At 57.5% G+C, this 22262-nt stretch overlaps 5 protein-coding genes across 5 annotated transcripts; 3 read left to right on the forward strand and 2 right to left on the reverse strand.

Annotated features, from left to right (window-relative positions):
* Positions 1–5012: 5012 nt before the first annotated feature.
* BJ171DRAFT_529498 (uncharacterized protein) lies at positions 5013–6302 on the reverse strand (the record flags this gene model as incomplete). Its single annotated transcript, XM_053112740.1, has 1 exon — positions 5013–6302. Exon 1 carries the CDS (start codon positions 6090–6092, stop codon positions 5013–5015), a length of 1080 nt encoding a protein of 359 aa, XP_052962212.1. The 5' UTR covers positions 6093–6302.
* A 3936-nt stretch (positions 6303–10238) lies between these two features.
* Positions 10239–12413, forward strand: BJ171DRAFT_430633 (glycosyl transferase family group 2-domain-containing protein; the record flags this gene model as incomplete). Its single annotated transcript, XM_053107897.1, has 4 exons — positions 10239–10572; positions 10771–10922; positions 11151–11649; positions 11896–12413. 4 exons carry the CDS (start codon positions 10239–10241, stop codon positions 12411–12413), a joined length of 1503 nt encoding a protein of 500 aa, XP_052962213.1.
* Positions 12414–13368: 955 nt separating this feature from the next.
* On the forward strand, positions 13369–14693 carry BJ171DRAFT_529510 (uncharacterized protein). Its single transcript, XM_053112741.1, has 3 exons — positions 13369–13411; positions 13440–13628; positions 13902–14693. The coding sequence occupies exons 2-3, from the start codon at positions 13482–13484 to the stop codon at positions 14331–14333; spliced, it is 579 nt and encodes a 192-aa protein (XP_052962214.1). The 5' UTR covers positions 13369–13411; positions 13440–13481; the 3' UTR covers positions 14334–14693.
* Positions 14694–15796: 1103 nt separating this feature from the next.
* Positions 15797–18661, forward strand: BJ171DRAFT_529513 (glycosyl transferase family group 2-domain-containing protein; the record flags this gene model as incomplete). The annotated part of the gene is made up of 5 exons (XM_053112742.1): positions 15797–16080; positions 16199–16908; positions 17105–17256; positions 17504–18002; positions 18142–18661. Exons 2-5 carry the CDS (start codon positions 16215–16217, stop codon positions 18657–18659), a joined length of 1863 nt encoding a protein of 620 aa, XP_052962215.1. The 5' UTR covers positions 15797–16080; positions 16199–16214.
* Positions 18662–19536: 875 nt separating this feature from the next.
* Positions 19537–21647, reverse strand: BJ171DRAFT_282522 (homocitrate synthase). The gene is made up of 4 exons (XM_053106926.1): positions 21287–21647; positions 20805–21065; positions 20204–20667; positions 19537–20040 (listed from the first exon to the last, which is right to left on the reverse strand). The coding sequence occupies exons 1-4, from the start codon at positions 21545–21547 to the stop codon at positions 19815–19817; spliced, it is 1212 nt and encodes a 403-aa protein (XP_052962216.1). The 5' UTR covers positions 21548–21647; the 3' UTR covers positions 19537–19814.
* Between the last annotated feature and the right edge of the window lie 615 nt (positions 21648–22262).

The following is a 22262-nucleotide window of genomic DNA, read 5'->3' on the forward strand; positions in this document are numbered from 1 at the left end:
GCCACTTTCGACTGCTTGAAATGAATGAAGATGATGAAGAAACTGGTGACGAAGAGCCCCGCATATCAGATGGTGAGTCAAATTCAAAGGACAGATAGCAATCCGATGTAGCATCCGAATTGATGTATTCACCCGCGGCTTTCCCCCAGATATCCCGCCCTTCTATTCGCAGCTGGTCAAGGTGTTGACCGAGTGCAATGTTACCGACAAAGCCATCAAATCTGTCCTTAATCATTGCAACAAATTCCAAGGATTGTCATTACCAGCTGCACCCAGTCTGTACAAGATCCAAAAGATCATTTGTTGCGAGTGGAACGAGTATCTTCAGAGGCTTCCCTGCTGCCCAAACAGCTGCATGGGATTCGACATCAATGATAACCAGAGTCGAATATGCACGTTTTGTGGAGAGGATGCTTATGCGACGGTGAACGAAAAACTTCTGAATGGCGGCATTCAACCACAACTGAGGCCGATTCAGACCTACAAGTATTTCGATTTTGTTCAGATACTTCAGACACTCTACCGAAATCCAACTATGGCAGAGTTGATGATGTACAGAGCAAACAGAGCGAGCGAACCAGGTACTTTCCACCCGTATTATTTCCCAATACTATATTGCTATATGGTGCTCTGAACTCACCAAATCTGAATCTTCAGGCATCATGAACGACATATTCGATGCCGAATATTACCAGCACCTTTGTAGTCGCTCAATGTTCCAGCAGCCCACCGACGTTGCTCTCGGGCTGCATTTTGATGTCTTCAATATCAATCAGAGGTACGCCCGCTCTCTGTTTCAAAATCAGATTATAACCACAGCTGACCTTTGTATCTGGTGTAGGCAAAGCCATCAATCGTGGGGCTTCATCTTGATCAACTTCAATCTTCCACCTGCTCTGCGCTACAAAAAGGAAAATCTCATTACGGTCTTGCTTACGCCTGGTCCACGATCGCCTCGTGACTTTGATACATTTTTGAAGCCGTTTTTCGAAGATATGAAGAGACTTGAGACCGGTGCGTAAGCCCCTCTGGTGTGGATCACTTGGTCACTCCACATAATCCTCGCGAGAGCACGCTGCTGACGGAGCAATGTCTCTCGCTCCCAGGTGTTGAGGCGATAAGGGTCGACAAAAATGGCGTGGAACATTCTTTCACTCTCCGAGGTCACTTGCTGTACTGCCAGAGTGACATGCCCGGATCCAACAAATTCGGTAAATTTTCTGGGCACACCGCCACGAAGGGCTGTCGTCTCTGCGAAATAACGGCCACGAGGGCCGGGGGTGCCATGTGCTTCTATGAGCGTGACACTCCCAGTCCATACCGCACCGAAGAGAGTCTGAACAGAATATGGGAGGCCATCGATCAAGACGGCATGCCCCGAAACGGTACGTTAACGAGACGAGTCAGGGCGTTGTTTTCGACTCCGATGTTAACATTAACTATGTTGATCAGGGATCGTGGGGCGACCAGGTGTAACTCAACTTGAGTCCATCGAGCTCAGCTTCTGTCTTCCTCTCGATCTGATGCATGTGATCTCGAACATTGGTCCACTCATGATGGAGATTTGGAATGGAACGCGGAAGGCTCCCTCATCCTCAAGTTTGGACCAAAAGATCACGTCCAAGTGCCTGAAAAAGATCGGAAGATGGATCAGCGAAGGCAGGATTCAGATTCCAACAGGCTTTGGTGCCTCTTGTCGGGACCCTGTCTCATACAAAAGCTTCAAAACCGAAGAATGGAAGAATTGGATTATCATGTACTCCCTACCTCTGCTCAATGCGGCGGGCTTTCCACTAGAACACTTGTAAGCTCTTGATATTGTACCCTGCTCGAACCGGGGCCCGTCCTACGGTCGATGAGATACTTGATTCGAATTGATCCTAACAGTGATGCTATTGTGCCTAGATTGGGATGGAGGCGCTTTGTCTATGCCCTTCGATTGATGCTGCTTCCCCAGTTGAATGTTGCTCAATGCAATCAGATCGAGAGAAATCTTCAGAGGTTCCAGGAGTACTACACAGAGCAAGTAGCACGAGACAGCAGTCCCTTCACTTGAGGATGTTGGGCAGCTCACTAATTCTCAATATCTAACCACGTATACTCGAAATGTATTCACCAGGTCAATCGCAAATCTCCCAGAGTCACTCGAACCTCCTCCAGACAGAGCTCCAGACCTGTCTGGACTTCGTTTGATGAAAACCTACGTGCATCAGCTCCAACACTTGCCCAGGTGCATCCGATTGTTTGGACCCTTGGTATATCAATGGCAGTTTGAAATGGAAAGAACCTGTGGTCGCCTGAAGCTCATCGGGCGATCGAAGGTCCATCCAGTGGACAATATGGCCAATCGGCTCGTCCTCCAAAGCTCTTTGAGCGGTCCAAGCATTGCTCCGAACTTGACCTTGAGAGGAACATCCAGGTTGGGCGAAGACCCTGGGATATGGCCATCCTCCTTTGCAAACAATGGGCGGGCCTCGAATCAAGATAGCCGCGGAACCTTGTCTGGCCAGCAACAAAAGCTGAAACTACCTTCTGAACAAGTCGCGAAGCTAAAGAGCGCTTATGCCAGGACGATTTCTGCCAATTCCTCATACGGCTATCGTGAAGCCTTGCAATATGTCCATTCACTTTGGGATCAGAATTCGGACACTTGCTCCAAACACACCAAGATGGACGCGGGGGAACTACATGTCATATCTCAATCACATCGGATGAGCACGGCACATCATCGGATGAACTCTGTTGTGAAGGTAAGGCATTCGGCAGCGCGCGATAGCGAAGCCTCATATGAGCTAATGCATTCTGAATCTACAGGTTTGGACCAATATGCCCGATGCATCAGCAAGCAATCACCCATATTCTTCTGTCCGCTTCTATCAAGTCCAATATTTCATCAGCCACTCCTTTGATGGAGAAACAACAAACTGGGCATACTGTGTGATTCCAAAGATCAACATCAGATATGGAGATGACAGTTCAGGATACCGCCCATGCAAAGAGTGTGCTACCTTTCACCTCGACAGCATGGAGTCAACGAATCATATCTTTGTTCCAGCCGATGCCATCGTTTCTACTGTCGGATACTTCGAGATGGAAGGCGGTGGGTACAGCTTTGCTGCAATTGGAGAGTGGATGGAGAGGCAAAGTCAGGCTGATACTCATACCAACTATTCCAGGTGGCTTTTATATTATCGAGCAAGATCCTCCGATTTGACAAGTCGATGCAAATGTCGCAGGTAGTTGGGCCAAAAAGTGCTTGAGGCTGCTTGATGACGAAGGGAGTTTGTCCGAACTTGACCCATAGTGACCATATCAGTGTAATGACAGGTCAAGTCGGAAGGTTTGGAATATAAATATCCCCCCGACCACCGCTTCCTGCCCGCTTCCGTCGTCAGGCTCAAGTCAATACTCCCCTCAGGCCCTCTCTATCCTAACTTCCTCGACGGGCCCGTGAGCCGATCGATGACATAGGTGCCGTTAAACGCATGCATATTGAGGATGAGCCGCATCATGAATATGCCTCTAATGTTATTAACTTTAACGCTTCCTCTTTCACTATCTTGAATATATCTCGAATGCAGGAAGCCATCCAAATCCAAGTAAGCTCCTTCATGACGATTGAGCATCATCTGAGAGAACTCGAAGGCGACGCTTCAACTAACCGCATCGCTCATTCCCTCCAGATATCCTCGCCCCCATGGGACATTATCTTGATTATTATCATTTCGGGTTTGTTATCACTTGCGTTTTTACTGAACACGGCATATCATACCGCATTCTGTTTGCGACTCTGAGGTTAAACTGGCTGGTGGAGCAGTGACCACCGCGGGTTTGACCTAATCCTGGACTAGTTAGAACGGCCGAGGATTGCCCCAGGAGTTCACGGTGCCGCCCAACGGCGGTCGGAACTGGGGTGTCCGAAAGGCAGTTCTCAGAACGGGTCATGGTGAGGGAGAATGAGGATATGAGAGGTTCGGGGCCGGGAGAAACCGGGGCGGAGGGGTCCCGGAACGGAGCGGGACGGAGCGGGACGGCAAGCGAATGCCAAATCGGGCCAGAGCACGTGTGGGAAACAACGCTGTTGATTGGCTAGCGAGCAGTCCCAAAATGGCATCGTTCGGACGAGGCTGCACCAGACTGTCGGCACACACGTGACTCATTCTGTGTCTTAATGTGCCTGCTGACCAGGTCCCGAGCCGAACACAGCCACTGTAGAGGGGTCACGTCCTATTTTTTTCATCGTGGTGCTATGTGCTGTTGAGTCCTATATGTGAACAGCCACTGGGCCCACCAGCGGGAAGTGGTGCGGGACTGCGTCGGGTGCCTGTCGGCTTTCAACCGAATGAATGCTCTCGCTCGGCACTGCGCGCGAGCCGCTGTTCTCTGGGATCCGTGCAGTGACCCAGCCAAGGGGCGTCCCATCCCCAGGCCGGACCATGTGGCTCGCACAGACCAGCCGCTGCAGGCACACCAGGTCCGGTGCTGGGCGGCTTGGGTCTTGGAGAGCGGAGAGCAGGCGGGCCGGCGACGGGCGGCGGTTGTGCCGTTGTGGATCTCGGGCTTGCGATCGACCGGGGTCCCGCCCAGAAATGAACGAGGTCATGATGGCCAGAGGGAGGCCCGCTGGGGAGGGGGGGAATTGCCACGGCCGCAGAGAGTTGCCTGGGGCAGAGACGCGACGCTGGGCAGATTCGGCCGATATGCCCCGAGCCCCATTTGCGCTCGGCTCGGCGGTGAACGGATGGCTCTCGCTCGCACAAGCGATCCGCACCAGGGACTCACTCCAACGAGCCCACACCACACACCACCACACACCACCCAACAGCCACTAGAGCCGGACAGAGAGCAGCTCGCTTTGAAAAAAATGTATGTAGTTTGGTAGGAACCAAAATGCGCTCGAATACAGAAGAGGTTAAAGGTCAGCAGGAAGAGGGATCAAAGGGGCGTTGCGATGAGGGGAGGGGGGAAGGAAGACTGTACAGGGAAGAGAGAGCCATCATCCATCCATCCGCTTATTTCTTGCCAGCCTTGCCAGCGGCCTTGGTAGCCTTGCCACCGGCAGCCTTGTCGGTCTTCTCGACGGCCTTAATGACACCGACGGCAACGGTCTGGCGCATATCACGGACGGCGAAACGGCCGAGAGGGGGGTAGTCGGAGAAGGACTCGACACACATGGGCTTGGTGGGGATCATCTTGACGATGGCAGCATCACCCGACTTGACAAACTTGGGGTTGTCTTCGAGCTTCTTGCCGGAACGACGGTCGATCTTCTCAACGAGCTCAGCAAACTTGCAGGCAATGTGAGCAGTGTGGCAATCGAGGACGGGCGAGTAGCCAGCGGCGATCTGACCGGGGTGGTTGAGGACAATGACCTGGGCGTTGAAGGAAGCGCACTCCTTGGCGGGGTCGTTCTTGATGTCAGAGGCGACGAAGCCACGGCGGATATCCTTGACGGAGACGTTCTTGACGTTGAAGCCGACGTTGTCTCCGGGGAGACCCTCAGCGAGGGACTCGTGGTGCATTTCGACGGACTTGACTTCAGTCTGGACACCCGAGGGGGCGAACGAGACGACCATACCGGGCTTGATGACACCGGTCTCGACACGGCCGACGGGGACAGTGCCGATACCGCCGATCTTGTACACATCCTGGAGGGGAAGGCGGAGGGGCTTCTCGGTGGGGCGCTGGGGAGGCTCGATGGCATCGATGGCGTTGAGGAGGGTCTTGCCGGTGGAGGCGCCGGCCTTGGTCTCCTTGTTCCATCCCTTGAACCAGGGCATGTTGTCGGAGGGATCGATCATGTTGTCACCGTGCCAGCCCGAGATGGGGACGAAGGCGACGGCCTTGGGGTTGTAGCCGACCTTCTTGATGAAGTTGGAGGTTTCCTTGACGATTTCGTTGAAGCGCTCCTCAGAGTACTTGACGGTGTCCATCTTGTTGACGGCAACGATCATCTGCTTGACACCGAGGGTGAAAGCAAGGAGAGCGTGCTCACGGGTCTGGCCATCCTTGGAGATACCGGCCTCGAACTCACCAACACCGGCGGTGATGATGAGGATGGCGCAGTCAGCCTGGGAGGTACCGGTGATCATGTTCTTGATGAAATCACGGTGGCCAGGGGCATCAATGACGGTGACGTAGTACTTGGGGGTCTCGAACTTCCAGAGAGCGATATCGATGGTGATACCACGCTCACGCTCGGCCTTGAGCTTGTCAAGAACCCAGGCGTACTTGAAGGAACCCTTGCCGAGATCGGCGGCTTCCTTCTCGAACTTCTCAATGGTACGCTTGTCAATACCACCGCACTTGTAGATCATGTGGCCGGTGGTGGTCGACTTGCCAGAGTCGACGTGGCCAATGACGACAATGTTGATGTGAGACTTTTCCTTGCCCATGGTGAAAGATGATGCTCGAGGATGACAGAGAGGATCAGCGAACGTAGAGAGAAAGAAAAAGCTGATCGTGCCGATCGCCGCCGCTGGCCCCGGCTTTATAGCCCGCGCTTGCCCGCTGCCCGCCGACGCAGCTTTTTTTTTTGCACCCTGGCGAAAAAATTTTTTCGCGTTGTTGGTGCGCGGCTGCTGCGCCACGCGGCGACACGACAAGGCATTCATATGCCCCGATTGGGGCGGGCCGGCGGGCGGACCACTCACGAGGGTGTGGCTTGGGCGAGGCGGCGCCGATCCGGCCGCACTGTGGCTGGCGGGCGGGCGGGCGCCGGGGCGGCAAATTGCTGGATTGTTCGCGGGGTTGTGGGGCAGCGCGACGTGTGGGGGTTGGAGAGAAGAGGGAGAGCGAGAGCCGGGCGGGACGAGGGCGGGGCTGGCGGAGGGAGAGCGTTGGTGGCGGATGCGATGGATGCGATGGGTGCGATGGGTGCGATGGGTGCGATGGGTGCGATGAGCGAGTTCGAGGATGCCGTCAGATCAAGGGCAAAGGCAGCCGAGATCTGAAGTTGATCTGAAGTTGATCGGCAGTTGATCTGCAGTTGATCCACAACAGATCTGCAGCAAACGGTCGGGCCACACCAAGCAGCGGACGATGCCCTCGAAAAGTGTCCTTGGAAGCGACCATCACCCAGACGGGTTGATGGCTGGTCCCTGGTCTGGCTGATCTCCCTGTCTGGGCTGGCCTCCTCGTCCAGTCAGCCCACCCCGGTCGGAGCAATCGCCCAGGCAGATCGCCGGGCAGCACTTGATCGGATCGGCTGCAGCGCTCAGCAGAGGATGCATTGTGAGGCTCTGCATTTCGATCGAGAATAGCGCCTGCGCTGGACAGACGCCGTGCCTTGACAATTGGCGGATGGACCGGCCGGGGTTTGGCGATCAGCGGGTTTGCTATGTCGGGGGTGCTCTGCGATCCTTGCCGATGGCCCGTCCGCTGGTTGTCTGCGATCGAATATCTGCAATCGAATATCTGCAGTCGAATACCCTGCGAGTCGGTTTGCCACTACCAACCAGTCCAGCATGGCAAGTCTTCAAGCCCGGATTTGCCTGCATTTCCGCCTGCCTGTTTCTCGGCATTTGCTTGAGCCAACCGCACTTCCAGATCGACGCTCCTGGGCAATACAGAGCCGCTCGGGCTGCCACGGCGCCGGGCTGTCGTCCAGGTCGATATGCCGGCCCAGATCAGAGATGCTGTGTGGGGTCTTTTGGCGATGCCCCCCGGAATGCGGTGTGCTTTTGATCGCGGACTCGACAGCCGGCTCGCGGATCGAAATCAGTCGATCGAAATCAGTCGATCGAAATGGCGAGATGCCCAAGGTGAGGTGATTCCGTCATAGTTCAGACCGATTCGGAATGGCTCCAAACCGGTGCATCAGCAGGTACAACTGAGCACCTATGCTGAACGGATATCCCTTGGGCCTTGGAGGAACCTGAGACCGATCCATGCAAACGAAGGGCTTTCGCGATATCAGCCGAGTGCCGACTCGATTGCGATGGGAATGGCACAGCGAACCGGGGCATGCCCCATCTCTTGACTGGTGTGGATCTGCCTGTGCTGGCGAGTTCCTTCCATAAATAATAGATCCTTTCCCGTCGAGGGCGTTGACATGTTGGAGATGGACCCGCAAGGCTTGCTTGTGCTGGCAAGGTGTGTCGCAGCCAGACGAAGCTGTCCTTTCCTGATGGGCCTTCTCGTCTGTTCTTTTTCTTTCCGTGTCGAACGGACGTGTTGCCGCCAATATTAATGGCCCGGTGCTGGCGACGTGCAGTGTCGTTGTTCAGAGACCTGTCCAGCCGTCACAGCTGCAGATGCACGCTCAGATGCAGATGGATATGGAGATGTATGCAGATGCGGATGGAGATGTATGCAGATGCGGATGGAGATGCACGCTGAAACTACCTATACACCCAGGTCGTGGCGGTGTTAGTACCGTCCTCGTGCGTTCGCTAATGTGCCTTGTCCATGTCCCACGACGCTTTTCGCACCGTCAGCGGCTTTCGGATGCGGTTGCAGGGCGCTGTATCGGCTCCGCCCCCCGTGCGTGGAGGCGGGGCAGATGGCAACAAGGCCGCAATACGGCCGCCACCTGCACCGCCGCCCGCCTCTCGCCGTGCCCGACAGCGGAGGCGTATACCCTCTGCGCCATCGCGGTCGCACACGAACGCGGCGTCGACAAGCCCGGGTTCTGCCGGCGCGTCGGGGCCGAGATTGTGCGATGCATGTGCGACGCGCGCGCGCAGTCGCGCTGTGCTTGCCGCTTGTCGCAGCCACAACCAGAGCAGCGCAGGCGCGGACAGGCTGGATAGGTCTTGTCCGGCCCTTGTGTCGGCTCGGGAATCTATATTTGGCGACCTTCTTGCGGTGTCGCGTCGGGGGGCGGGTCTCTTTCTCGAGCAGACGTGTCTGCCCTGTCGCTGTAGCAGTTAGCAGTATCGGTGCCGACAGGCCAGCGCTCGATCCAGCCACACACGCCCGTGTCCCACGCACAGACGCGAGACATGTCGCACATGGAATCGCTGCCCACACCAACAGCCTCCACAGAGCCGCCCCAGAGTGCGCAGCGGCACTGTACAGCATACCTGGCACAGCCCGACCCAAGGCTCTCCACTTGTGCTGTTTCTCTGTTTCTCTGTTTCTCTGCTACTGCTGTTGTTGTGCTGCTGTTGCTATTCTCTTCTTGGTCTCTGGCCTCCTTGTCGCGGTGTCGCCTCGGCCGGCCTTGTGCGAGCCGCTCGATCCGCGCAGCAGTTCATTCCCCCTCTCCCGCCCGTCCTCGTCTCGTGGGTCAAAAACCCGCCCTCGCTGCTTGCTCTGCTCGTCCGGCTCGCTCTGCTCCGTATCTGTCTCCGCTCTGGGCGCCGCCTGCTTGACCCGCCTGGCCCCCGTCGACTCCACCTCCCTGCTGTCGCCTCGAGTTGCGGTACATAGCATCGCCTGCCCTCTGCCCAGACACTGCTCCGTCTTTGCCTCGGCTCCACCTCGAGACCCGAACCGTCGCTGCAGGTTGGTATCCGGCGCTCTCTGTCTGGCCGATCGGGCTGGCGGAGACCATTCCAGCTTGGGCTGGCTCTCTTATGCTCCCTGACACGGCTCTGTTGCCGGCCCCGACCCGTTGCTCACTCTCCCTGTCTCCCATCAACGTCTCCCCCGCATACGATATATCCCGTTCTGGGCGGTACTCGTTGCTGTGTTGTGCTGTGCCTGGCGTGACCACAATATCGACTCTGGCCGTCTCCAGATAAGCCATGAACCCAAACAGCAGCGCAGACCCAAGATTCGCCCACCAGGGCCACTTTCAGGCAGCACCCCCGCCGCCTCCTCACGGGCTCGGTGCCCAGCCTTCGTATTCGCAGCCTTCGTATTCGCAGCCTTCGTATTCGCAGCCTTCGTATTCGCAGCCTTCGTATTCGCAGCCGGCTCACCCGCAGTACCAGCCCATCCACCCCAACGGCAAGGCCGACGTTCCCATGAGCATCCTCAACTCCCAATACCCTCCTCAGCAAGCCCGCCCCACCAACATCCCCACCCACGGCTGGGTTGACCCCCGCTTCCCCGCAGCGGCCAGCCAGCAGGCCCCGCCCAACGCCAACTCCTGGGCCGACTACGATGCCCCCGCCTCGGTGCCCGGAAACGTCTTTCGCGGCCCCTCGGTCCGTGAATCCCGCGACCTCTCCGGCTTGCCCCCCAACTCCTTCAACGACAACCCGACTCCCCCTCCCCTGAACAAAGAGACCTCCTTTGCCGAGCTGCCCTCCGAGAAGACGGGCGGCCTAGCCTCGTTGGGCAGAAAAATGACCTCGCTCAGCCGCTCCGGCACACTCGGGCGATCCGGCACCCTGGGTCGATCCGGCACTCTCGGCCGCGGTAACACTATCGGTCGCTCCAATACCAAGTCCTCGCTGCACCCCAACATCCCCTCGCAGTCCTATGCTCTCCTGGACGATCAGGGCGTTCGCACCAACCTGGGCCACACCAACCTGATCATGGCCCTTCTTTCCGAGTCGTGGCTGTTCTCGACAATCTTCATCATCGGCGCCACCTACCTCCTGACCTTCTATAACTGGTTCCCTGGATCCGTGCCCGACGACTATCAGCTCTGGAACACCTCTTGCTACTGGAAACTGGGTATGTATGAGCTCCCGCGGTGCCCTGCTTGCTTGCCTGCGTGCCTGCCTGCCTGCTCCTCTCTGATATGACTGGCGCATATCTCGGATCCATGCCTTCGTTCCATGTCAACGCCGCGGATCGGCATCCTTTGGCCGTCATCGATTGCATTTGCTGATTGCCGATCTCTTCCACTTGCCCGCTTGCTCGCTTGCACAGGCCTGCTGCTGCCGCTGCCCTACACGCTGATCTGCTTCCTCGGTCTGGCGCTGCCGTTCCGCACTCCAAAGTTCATCTACAACGATTCGCTCCGCAAGAGAAAGATCGACAACCTGTACATCCTGACAGTCACCAAGGGCGACAACCGCGATGTGCGTTTGCTCCCGCATGTGCTGCTGCTGCGATTGCCTCCTGCTGCTGTGATTGCCTCCTGCTGCAGTGATTGCCTCCTGCTGCAGTGATTGCCTCCTGCTGCACTGACACCGCCGCACCACCGCACCATCGTGCGTGTTCTCTCTGCTGACTCTCTGACTGCGCTTGTGCTCGCTTGCTGCCCTTGCGTTCGCTTGCTGCCCTTGCGTTCGCTTGCTGCCCAACAGGCCGTCTATCGATCCTGGAACGCCCACAAGCACCTCGAGCGACTGGACCCGTGTGTCCGCGTCCATGTGCTCACGGACGAGCCCTATTTCTTCGAGAACATCAACTGCTACACCTGTCCCAAGAGCTTTGCCACCGGCCGCTCCAAGTACAAGGCCCGCGCCCTCGAGTGGTACCGCCAGACCATGAAGTTCACGGAGCGTGACTGGGTGCTGCATCTCGACGAAGAGTCTGTCATTGATGACGAGTCCGTGCGCCGTGTGCTCCGGTTCATCTGGTACGAGCACGACTGCACGTGGGGCCAGGGTGTGATCCTCTACAACCAGTACAACTACTGGAAGAACTGGATCTACACTGTTGCGGACGCACTGCGAGTCGGCGACGACGTGTCGCGGTTCCAGCTGCAGTACACGTACTTCAAGCGACCGATCTTTGGAGCGCACGGATCGTTCCTGCTGACCAACGGAGCAGTTGAGAATGCGGTGACTTGGGATCTTGGCAGTAAGTGTCATGTTTGTTCTTGCTCTCCTTTCGTTGGCTCGCCTTTGCTATCTTCACGCCATGGTCGCGCCGACATGCACATTTCCTACTCGTCGTGTGTGTTTGCAACCCTCCAAACCAGTGCTTGTTCACATTTCCTCGAGCCACCCCTTGCATCCTTTGCCCTCGTTGCACCTTTCTGTCGACACATTTTGCTATTCATTCTATGCTCGAGTCGGATTGTTCTAACCACTGTGCCTTCCACAGGTTTGACTGAGGACTACCAGTTCGCGATGCAGGCTTGGGATATGGGATTCAAGTGCGGCAAGGTGCCCGCCATCATCCGCGAGCAGTCGCCCATGCGATTCATCGACTTTTTGAAGCAGCGTCGCCGCTGGTACGTCGGCATCCGCCGACTGCCCGAGTTCCTCCCTCGCGTCTGGGCCTTCTTCTGGACGCTCTCGGTCGTCAGCATCGTCTCCCTCATCGTGACCGTCATCCTCGGCTTCGTTCTGCTCCAACCTATGCCCGACGGCACCTTCCAGCACTACACGACCCCTCGCTGGTTCGTGTTCTTGACCAACTTCTCGTGGGTTGTGTTCATGTATCTGTACTTGATCGGCAACTTCATCCAAGACCTCGACAAGGGCGCCAACATCTTCCTGGTGATTGCGCGCATTCCGGTGACGCTGATCCTCCAGCTGATTGCTTCGCTGATGGAGGCGGCTGCTGTCTTGTACGGCATTGTTGATCCTCCCAAGGACTTTGATGTCATCAAGAAGTAAATCGCGTCACCATCTTTGCCTACGATGGCTGAACCCTTATGAGCCGGGGGCCTGTTTGGTTCCTGGTCAACGGGGCTTCCTCCCTCGTCTGTTCGATTTCCTTTTCTCTCCCTCTTCCCTCACAATAGTCACTCAGTCAAGATCGCCCTTGTCTTAGATAGAAAACCATCTTCGTGTTATCTCATTCCTCGTTGTGGCATCCCGACCTTCTCCTTTGCCGTGCTCTTCTCCATCTCTCCCCTTATCAGCAGAAGAGATGAACGATGATCATTTGTCGGCATTTTGGAGCGGGTTGCTTGTCATTTCGTGCTCTCTCCCCTCCTCCTTGACGGTTGTTCCCTCCTTTTTCGTTCCTTTTCCATGTCCGCTTTCATCGCCTTAGGATATTATTTATGCCGGCACAACATCAACCGGGAGATGCCCCTGTGTTTGTGACCAGCGATGCCTCTATTCTTCGGATCCCGGAATACATTCTAGTCCACTCACGATGCACGATGCCTTGCGAGTTGCGTCGTTTGTGTGCTGTGATGCGATGTGCTGGTCTTCCCAAGAGCTGTCCCTTTCCCCTTCCGGGCCGGAAGGCACTGTCCCGCATGACTGTCGTTCGAACGATTATGCTCGCTGCATCACAAAAACTCCTCTGATCGACTGCACCCCCAGATGACGCAGCGATCAGGATCGGCGGTGGACGGGGTGATGTTGGCAGAGCGAGCTGTCTGGAACCCAATGTTACACACAATGCATTTGTCAGTCGCCCCGGTTTCGGCGCGGTCGCGGTGGTGCTGGTGCATTCGGATGCATTCGGATGCGTTCGGATGCATTCGCTCGTCTTCGGCAGCGCCAAGAGACCAGGGGGGCGGATGAGAAATCGCAGGGGCGAGGGGTGCAGGCCGGCCGAGTGCGATTCGACCAGGGTCGCTGCAGGATGATATAAAAGCACGGCTGCTGGGAGCACCCAGAGACACCACCATCCAGAGACACCACCATCCAGAGACACTATCCAGACACCACCATCCAGACACCACCATCCAGACACCACCATCCAGACACCAGCAATCCACCCCAGCCATGTGCACCAGAGTCCCGATCTTCTACTACTACACCGTCGACGGCACCAACACCGCACACAAGGAGTACGACTACCGTCCCGCATACGATGTCGTCGAGCGGCCGGACTCGTACGAGATCTTTGTTGATCTCCCCGGTGTCAAGAAGGTAAGAGTCTGCTCCCAGGAACCACCCAGGGCCTGTTCTCAGGGCCTGTTCTCAGGGTCTGTTCTCAGGGTCTGTTCTCAGGAGCCACCCCTGTGCTGCCTCTGCCAATGTCGCTTCTGCTGTCAGCCTTCTATGTCGCTCCGACTCATACCACTCATACCACTCATACCACTCGAACCACTCCCACCATTCCACCACTCCACCATTCCACCACTCATACCACTCCCACCACTCCCACCACGGCCACTGTCTCGATCGATTTGCATGGCACAGGGAAGCATCTCCCTGAGCACCGAGAAGGACCTCCTTGTTCTCCAAGGCGAGCGGACCCGCATTCCAACCGAGTCGGCCGTGCCAACAACCACCTCGACAGACACCAACTCGGGCGAGCCGGCAGCCACTTCAACCGCCAGTGCCGCACACGAGGAGTTTGTGCATGTCCACGACGATCCCGCCGATGCCACCGATACCACCGATGCCACCGATGCCACCGGTGCCAGCACATCCAGAGCCACACAGCCCACCGAGCGCAAGTCTGTGTTCCTGATCTCAAAGCGATCCTTTGGCAAGTTCCAGCTCAAGCTGCGGTTCAACCAAGACGCCAACTTTGAGACGGCCGTCGCCAGCCTGGACGAGGCCGGAGTGCTCAAGATTGCCATCCAGAAGCGGGCCGAGGCCGTCAGCCGCCCGATCCCGATCCGCTGAGGACCACCCAGCGGTCCGCTGAGACTCAGCAATTCGACAATGCCGCGGTCGCTGACGATGGCCCGGCCGTCCGCCCGACTGGCAATTTCGCGTGGGCTGGTTTGGGACATGATTGTCTGACTGAGTCCGTTCCAGATGCGATCATTTCGGATTCGGATGCGATCATTTCGGCTTCGGATGCGATCATTTCGGCCCAGATGCGATCATTCCAGTTTGTCTCCAATGTTTTGCATCGCATTACACTGTCATCTTGACAGAACACCTCCGTGCAGCCTCCTTCTCACCGACACTGGCCAGACAGCCAGACTTGATGTATATGCCGCTGGATATGTATCCAGAATAAACAGAATCGATCTTGCATCAGGACGATTGGGGCAACACGCGTCGATGATCGGCTATGGCACAGGGCACCGAGGCGATTGCCTCCGTCGTGGCTCGAGACACTGGCCAGAGCAATCCGCGCTGGCCGCCAGACCGGATCGAGATTCCGGACGCTCCGACCCAGATCCTTTCGGCCGGACGGCAAAACTCCGACCGAGGATGTGCAACTGTGACTTGGCCGCAAACCCGCCGCAATCGCCGCCGTGGCTGAGCAAGCCACCGCGTCAGCGGCGGTGCGGGCTGCTCTTGCAGGCCACACAGCTGTGAGCAGCGAGGCGGTGTATCCGACCGAGAGCACAGCCCGATGCAGTTCGTATAGGCTGAGGCAGCGGCGATGAGCCGCGAATGGACCCCGGGGGTTGACACAGGGCGGCGCTGTGGCCGCTGAGTCGCGACTGTATCTCGCGCTGTGGTCGCACCTGTATCACCTTTCTGGGGACATGGGCTGTTGAGACTGTGACGGGCTGTGCCAGTACGACGCGTTGCGGTCACACAGCAGACATTGTTCCAGCCGGACTTGCCTCTTACTTTCACCATTGCTCTCACCTTCACTTTGGCTATCACTTTGGCTATCACTTTCACTTTCACTTTCACTTTGACTTTGACTTTGACTTGCGCTCTGGCTTCGGCCCTTCCCATCGCCAACTCCTTTTCCTTCACGTCCTCCGTTTCGCCCATCGACGGCGTCGTCTCTTTCCATCTCTCTGCCGGTGCAAAAGAGACCATCGCCGGAACAATCGACCGTCTCGGCTCACCCTCCCTGCTCGATATCCCTCGAGACTCCCAGGCAACCCCCGAGCAAGTCGCAAGACGGCCGTCGGTCCCGCCCGCTCCGCCCTCCTGTCCGGCCACCCAACCGCCTCTGGCTGCCTTTGCCCTTCGGCCGGAAGTTCCGCCTTACTGTACGTCGATGGCCGCTCTGTCTGGCGCTGATGCATCGGGTCCCGCTGTTCCCGGGCTGCCGCACTCTTCCATATGTCTTGGACAGCGTTTGCTGCCCTGCCCCCCCCCTCCATCGCCTCTGGAGCTGTCCAGCGGCCTACCCTTCCCCCTTCCTCTCCTTCTCCCCCCCCCAACTCGCTCTTATCGTCAAGTTGCTCCTTCGGCTTTTCTTCGTTCTTGGATATCATTGCCACCTCTCGCTCTGGATTGCTATCTGGATGCTGCGTTGTCGACCACCCGTCTAACGTGCTGCGTTTCCATTGCTGGTCTCCCCAACCGCATCCCTGCCGGCCTGCTCCCTTGGTCCCGCGTATCGCCAACGTGCCAACGCTTCCCAACTTTGGCACCACATCAAGTAGAAACGTTAGCGACTTTGCTCGTTGCTCTGTCCTAGCCCTCGTACCTACCCCTGGCCAGTCCAAAGGTTTGCCCAGTTCACAGTTTACGCTTTTCTGTCAGTCGGCTGGTGTCTCCCCTTGATGCCCCATCGTAGCTCGCCTCCTTTCTCGGCTCCTGACCTCCTGCTGCTCTGTCCTCGCCAGACGAGATCTGCAACCCATGAGTCTCCCTCACTCCGATACTCAGCAGGAGAAGCCCTCCGAAGATACGGTCCAAGAGATCCAACCTCATTCCCACGAGCCTTCCCGGAGCTTTTCGGGATGGGTCGATCCCCGGTTTGCCAATACCCACCAGCCCCTCCCTTCCGACTTCAACTCCTGGGCCGACCTTGATCCTGTCGATCCGGGCTCGCAGCTGGATATGACCCTCGGCGAATCTGCACATCCCACAGTGCTGTCGGCCGGCGACTCTGCGCTTTCTACGCCAGTGGCTCTCGAGTCGGGACCTGCAGTCGAAAAGGCTGGGGGCCCGCTCTCGTCCCTCAACCGCAAAGTTGGCTCGCTCACGCGGTCGGGTACACTGGGCCGCTCAAGCACACTCGGGCGATCCGGCACTCTCGGCCGCTCAAGCACCCTTGGCCGATCGGGCAACAGTCTCAATCGCAGGACCACGACCAAGAGCGACCATGCCCATCCAAATGTTCCGTCGCAGTCCTATGCCTCGATGGACGACCAGGGCGTTCGCACCAACCTGGGCCACACCAACCTGATCATGGCGATCCTCTCTGAGCTCTGGCTTGTCTCAACCATCGTGATCGTCGGCGCCACCTACCTCCTGACGTTTTACAATTGGCTGCCCGGATCCGTGCCTGACGACTATCAGCTCTGGAACACCTCTTGCTACTGGAAACTGGGTATGTATGAGCTCCCGCGGTGCCCTGCTTGCTTGCCTGCGTGCCTGCCTGCCTGCTCCTCTCTGATATGACTGGCGCATATCTCGGATCCATGCCTTCGTTCCATGTCAACGCCGGATCGGCATCCTTTGGCCGTCATCGATTGCATTTGCTGATTGCCGATCTCTTCCACTTGCCCGCTTGCTCGCTTGCACAGGCCTGCTGCTGCCGCTGCCCTACACGCTGATCTGCTTCCTCGGTCTGGCGCTGCCGTTCCGCACTCCAAAGTTCATCTACAACGATTCGCTCCGCAAGAGAAAGATCGACAACCTGTACATCCTGACAGTCACCAAGGGCGACAACCGCGATGTGCGTTTGCTCCCGCATGTGCTGCTGCTGCGATTGCCTCCTGCTGCAGTGATTGCCTCCTGCTGCAGTGATTGCCTCCTGCTGCTGTGATTGCCTCCTGCTGCAGTGATTGCCTCCTGCTGCACTGACACCGCCGCACCACCGCACCATCGTGCGTGTTCTCTCTGCTGACTCTCTGACTGCGCTTGTGCTCGCTTGCTGCCCTTGCGCTCGCTTGCTGCCCTTGCGTTCGCTTGCTGCCCAACAGGCCGTCTATCGATCCTGGAACGCCCACAAGCACCTCGAGCGACTGGACCCGTGTGTCCGCGTCCATGTGCTCACGGACGAGCCCTATTTCTTCGAGAACATCAACTGCTACACCTGTCCCAAGAGCTTTGCCACCGGCCGCTCCAAGTACAAGGCCCGCGCCCTCGAGTGGTACCGCCAGACCATGAAGTTCACGGAGCGTGACTGGGTGCTGCATCTCGACGAAGAGTCTGTCATTGATGACGAGTCCGTGCGCCGTGTGCTCCGGTTCATCTGGTACGAGCACGACTGCACATGGGGCCAGGGTGTGATCCTCTACAACCAGTACAACTACTGGAAGAACTGGATCTACACTGTTGCGGACGCACTGCGAGTCGGCGACGACGTGTCGCGGTTCCAGCTGCAGTACACGTACTTCAAGCGACCGATCTTTGGAGCACACGGATCGTTCCTGCTGACCAACGGAGCAGTTGAGAACGCGGTGACTTGGGATCTTGGCAGTAAGTGTCGTGTCGTCGCTGTTGCTGTTCTTGTATTTCTGGCCGCCTTATTGGTGAGGCCTCTCCCTCCATCCGAGACTTGCTAATTCCGAAATCTCGCTCGTGCATTGGCGGTCCCTGGACGATCCTGATTCACCAGGTTTGACTGAGGACTATCAGTTTGCGATGGTCGCCTGGAAGAAGGGATTCAAGTGCGGCAAGGTGCCCGCCATCATCCGCGAGCAGTCGCCCATGCGATTCATCGACTTTTTGAAGCAGCGTCGCCGCTGGTACGTCGGCATCCGCCGACTTCCTCAATTCCTCCCTCGCGTCTGGGCCTTCTTCTGGACGCTCTCGGTCGTCAGCGTCCTGTCCCTCATTGCCACGACTATCCTCGGCTTCGTTATGGTGCAGCAACTGCCCGACGGCACCTTCCAGCACTACACGACCCCTCGCTGGTTCGTGTTCTTGACCAACTTCTCGTGGGTTGTGTTCATGTACCTGTACTTGATCGGCAACTTCATCCAAGACCTCGACAAGGGCGCCAACATCTTCCTGGTGATTGCGCGCATTCCGGTGACGCTGATCCTCCAGCTGATTGCTTCGCTGATGGAGGCGGCTGCTGTCTTGTACGGCATTGTTGATCCTCCCAAGGACTTTGATGTCATCAAGAAGTAAATGATCGACATAATCCCTCACAGAGCACACTAGCCCGGCATAGACACAATAGACGCCTCTCATCATTGTATTTGTCGGCGCGACGTTGGTCTGCCTGGCTGTGCTCCCATCCTCCGGCTTGTCTGCGATACTGTCATACCGGCACTCATCCTGCTCGCTTCTTGTCGCCGATGCCCCATCTTCTCTCCACCATCCTTCCTCCAAGATCCACCACCGTTTCCGTCTGCTGGCTGTGCTGCACCGAGCGGTTTTCTCTTGTTCCAGTGCTCCCCAGCCTCTCCTTCAGAAGAATATCTGACTTGGCCATGTGTCAACATCCACTCCTATGTGCACTTCCCTCTGTCCGCCCCGCCATCTCTCCGCATGCCCCCAGGTCGTGCTATTTCGCCGCTGACTGATAATCCGCAGACCAGAATCCCGACACTGCGCCTGCTTTGACAGAAAAAGAAAGGCCCCGATCTCAGTCCTGTTGAGCTGGTTGGTGCGAGGAAGGAGTGGGATCATATTTTTACATGGTTGGCTCGGGGCCTTGCCTTGCTGCTCGATGACCCCCCTCCCATAATCATGCAATCCTTGCCCCAGCAGACCTAGATATCGCATTTGCTATCTTGGCATCCCCTCGTGGCCCAGCAGGGACCCCCCCCCGCCTTTCCCACAGGCTCTCTCTCTCTCTCAGTCATCGCCACACATCGACCGGACCAACAACAGGGCGACAGCAGAGATGGTGTTGAATCGTTGGATGAGTCCTCTCATTTTGCCATTTTTGAGGAGGGCAGATTGTATTTATGGAAAGAAGAAAAAATGTTGTCGAATTATGGACAGGTGCGGCTCAAAATAAGCAAGCCAGAGGGAAGAAGAAAAGGGATCCGTCAAATCGTGAGAGAGAGCAGGAATGGAGAGGATAGAGGGTGAGGAATTGCAAATAAATACGAGAATAAGAAAGCGAGGAGAGAAAATGTAGCGGGAGGAGCAGAAAGCACTGGGGGGTAGTGCTTGGGGCTCGCCCTCGGGGGATCGAGATAAGTAATGGGAGGTTTCGGCAACTCTTCCCGGGGTTGGCTGAGGAGCAAGCTCCCCCCACTCGCACCCTTGCGTTGGGGGGACCGGGTCACATTTTGTCATGCACACACCACACCGCCACCCTTTGGGTTTAGTTTAGGATCGGTACGGGCTGCCGGGGGCAACGACCTTCTCGTGGAACTTGCGGAGCAGCGTGTCAACCTCTTCGATGCCCAGCGGCTTGATGTCTGCGAGATCCTTGATCTGGGCGGTGACGGCCTTGATCTCAGCGTCGTTCAGATCCAGTGACAGCTGCTGGACACGGTTCTTGACAGCGTTCCATCCAGTGAGACGGTGTCCGATGGAGACGTATCGGCTCATGCTACAAGGGGTGCATCGGGGAGGGTTGGGTGAGTTAGAGACAAGCTGCATTCATGCTCGGGAGCAGGGAAGGAGGGGGGGAGGTGGCAACTCAGCGCCAACACTGACGCCCGAGCCAAGCAGAGCCGAGCAGAGCGAACGAGTTGCGCTTGCTGAATGCTCACCCAAAGTCCTCGGGCTTCAAGATTTCATAGGTGCTGGGGTTGTTCAGGATGGCCTTGGCGTGGATACCGGCCTTGTGGGTGAAGGCGCAGTAGCCGGTGATATAGTTGTTGAAGGGCACCTGGATCTGGACAGCCTCGGCCACCAGGTTCTCGATCTCACGGAGCTTGTCCAGGCGGTACTTGCCCATGACGTACTCGCGATCGGCAGCGTACATACGCGCCGCAAGGCCACCCAGGGAAGTGATGCCGTTGCGTTCGCCGATGCCGAGGACGGAGGTGTCGATATGTGTGGCTCCGGCCTCCAGGGCAGCGTAGGCGTTGGCGATCGCGCATCCGGTGTCGTTGTGGAAGTGGCACTCGATATCGCAGGAGACAACACCGCGAAGGGTCTTGACGAGCTCGTAGACCTGGCGGGGATCTGCACAGCCGACAGTATCGGCGATACCGACACGGTCCACGCCGATCTGAGGAACGCAAACGCAAGAACGTCAGTCGAGCCAGCGCCTGCTTCGTGCTCCAGGATAAACAGCTCGGTCACAGCCACGCACGACGCATTGTCGCGACCGTCCCTGGTGCGGTGCAGTACAAAGCGGATACATACTCGATCGACGGTCTTGTAGATGTTCAGGAGGTCGACGAGATCAGAGCGGAACGAGTCCTCCGACGAGAAGCGAACCTCGAGGCCCTTGCTCTTGACAAAGGTGATCACCTCGATGGCCTGCTTGGTGATGTACTCCATATCCTTGCCGTGCGAGAACTCGCGGAGGTAGGACGACGTGCCGATGACAACGTCGAGTCCGTCAACACCGGTTTCGACAGCGATGCGGGCATCATCCATGTGGCAGCGGACGTGGGTGAGAATCTGGAAACGGCCGAGTGTAAATCGAGTCAGCGGAAATGATCCCAGGCGCCGTGGGAGAGTCCCGGCCAAGGGCAAAGAGGTAGCCCCACACACTTGAACGCCCATGCCCGAACACACCAGACAGTCGACGCAGGAAGGAGGGCGGATCAAAAAGTAGCCCTGGACCACGAAACACTCGGAGGCTGCCGCTTTGGGACACGCCGTGGGTGTGCCCATCTTACCTTGGCCTTCAAGCCAAGCTTGCAAATCGCCTCGCAGTCGGAGCGAGACTGCTCCGAGGCAGCAGGAGAGGTCAGCTCGATGTACTCGACGCCAAACTCGTCGAGGGCCTTGGCGATCTTGATCTTGGTCTCGGTATCAAAGAAGGCGTTGGCGAACTGCTCGCCCTCTCGCAGAGTGGACTCGATGATGGCAAAGTTGGAGACCCGCGAGAACGAGTCCTTGAACTTGGGCTTGTAGATGGTTCCGTGGTCCTCGGGCATGGCGGATGGTATCAGACAGGAAGATGGAGGATGCAGATGGCGCAGGTGGGGGCAGGGCGATAGGATGGCTCAAGGGTTGGGCCTTTGCGGGGGGTTAAATAGGCGGAGGGGGCCAGAGTTGCAGTGAGATTAGATAGATCGTTGCGCCCGCTCCCAGGGAAAATCGCGGATCCTTTGTCACATTGTCCAATGCCGAGGCCGAGATGAGATAAGAGCTGCACGAGAAGGGCTCTCGGTGAGGTGTCGGTCGCTCTCGGCATGCTCTCGACGCGCTCTCGGCGTGCTCTCGCTGCCTCCTCGGGTCGGCGGTGTCACAGTCGCTGTCGCCAGCTCGGCTGTCTGGGTTCTCGCCTCGGCGGCGTCTCGCTGCGGCCTCGTCCACGCACTGATCTGTCACATCTCGGACTGATGGGCAACAAGCGCCCAGATCATCTCCGTCGCACCGCAGCTGCTGGGCCGCACAGTCCGTGTGCACCCGCGCGCCGATTGGCCCGATCGCCGCTGAGCCACATCGGCCTGTGTGTGTGTGTGTGTGTGGATAGTCGCCGATGCTTGCTGTGGGATATGGGCGACAGCGATTGCTGCTGGCCGGGTGCGAGTATTCGACAGCAGATGTCCGGCCGCCTCGAGCATCCGGCAGACGATGCCCCAGCACCAAGGCAGCAGCTGCCAGCGGCCCAGCGCCCCGTCCTGCCGAGATGGCGTCCATCCGCTT

The sequence above is a fragment of the Polychytrium aggregatum genome (assembly GCF_025602895.1).
Source record: "Polychytrium aggregatum strain JEL109 chromosome Unknown BJ171scaffold_71, whole genome shotgun sequence".
NCBI classification, from domain to species: domain Eukaryota; kingdom Fungi; phylum Chytridiomycota; class Chytridiomycetes; order Polychytriales; genus Polychytrium; species Polychytrium aggregatum.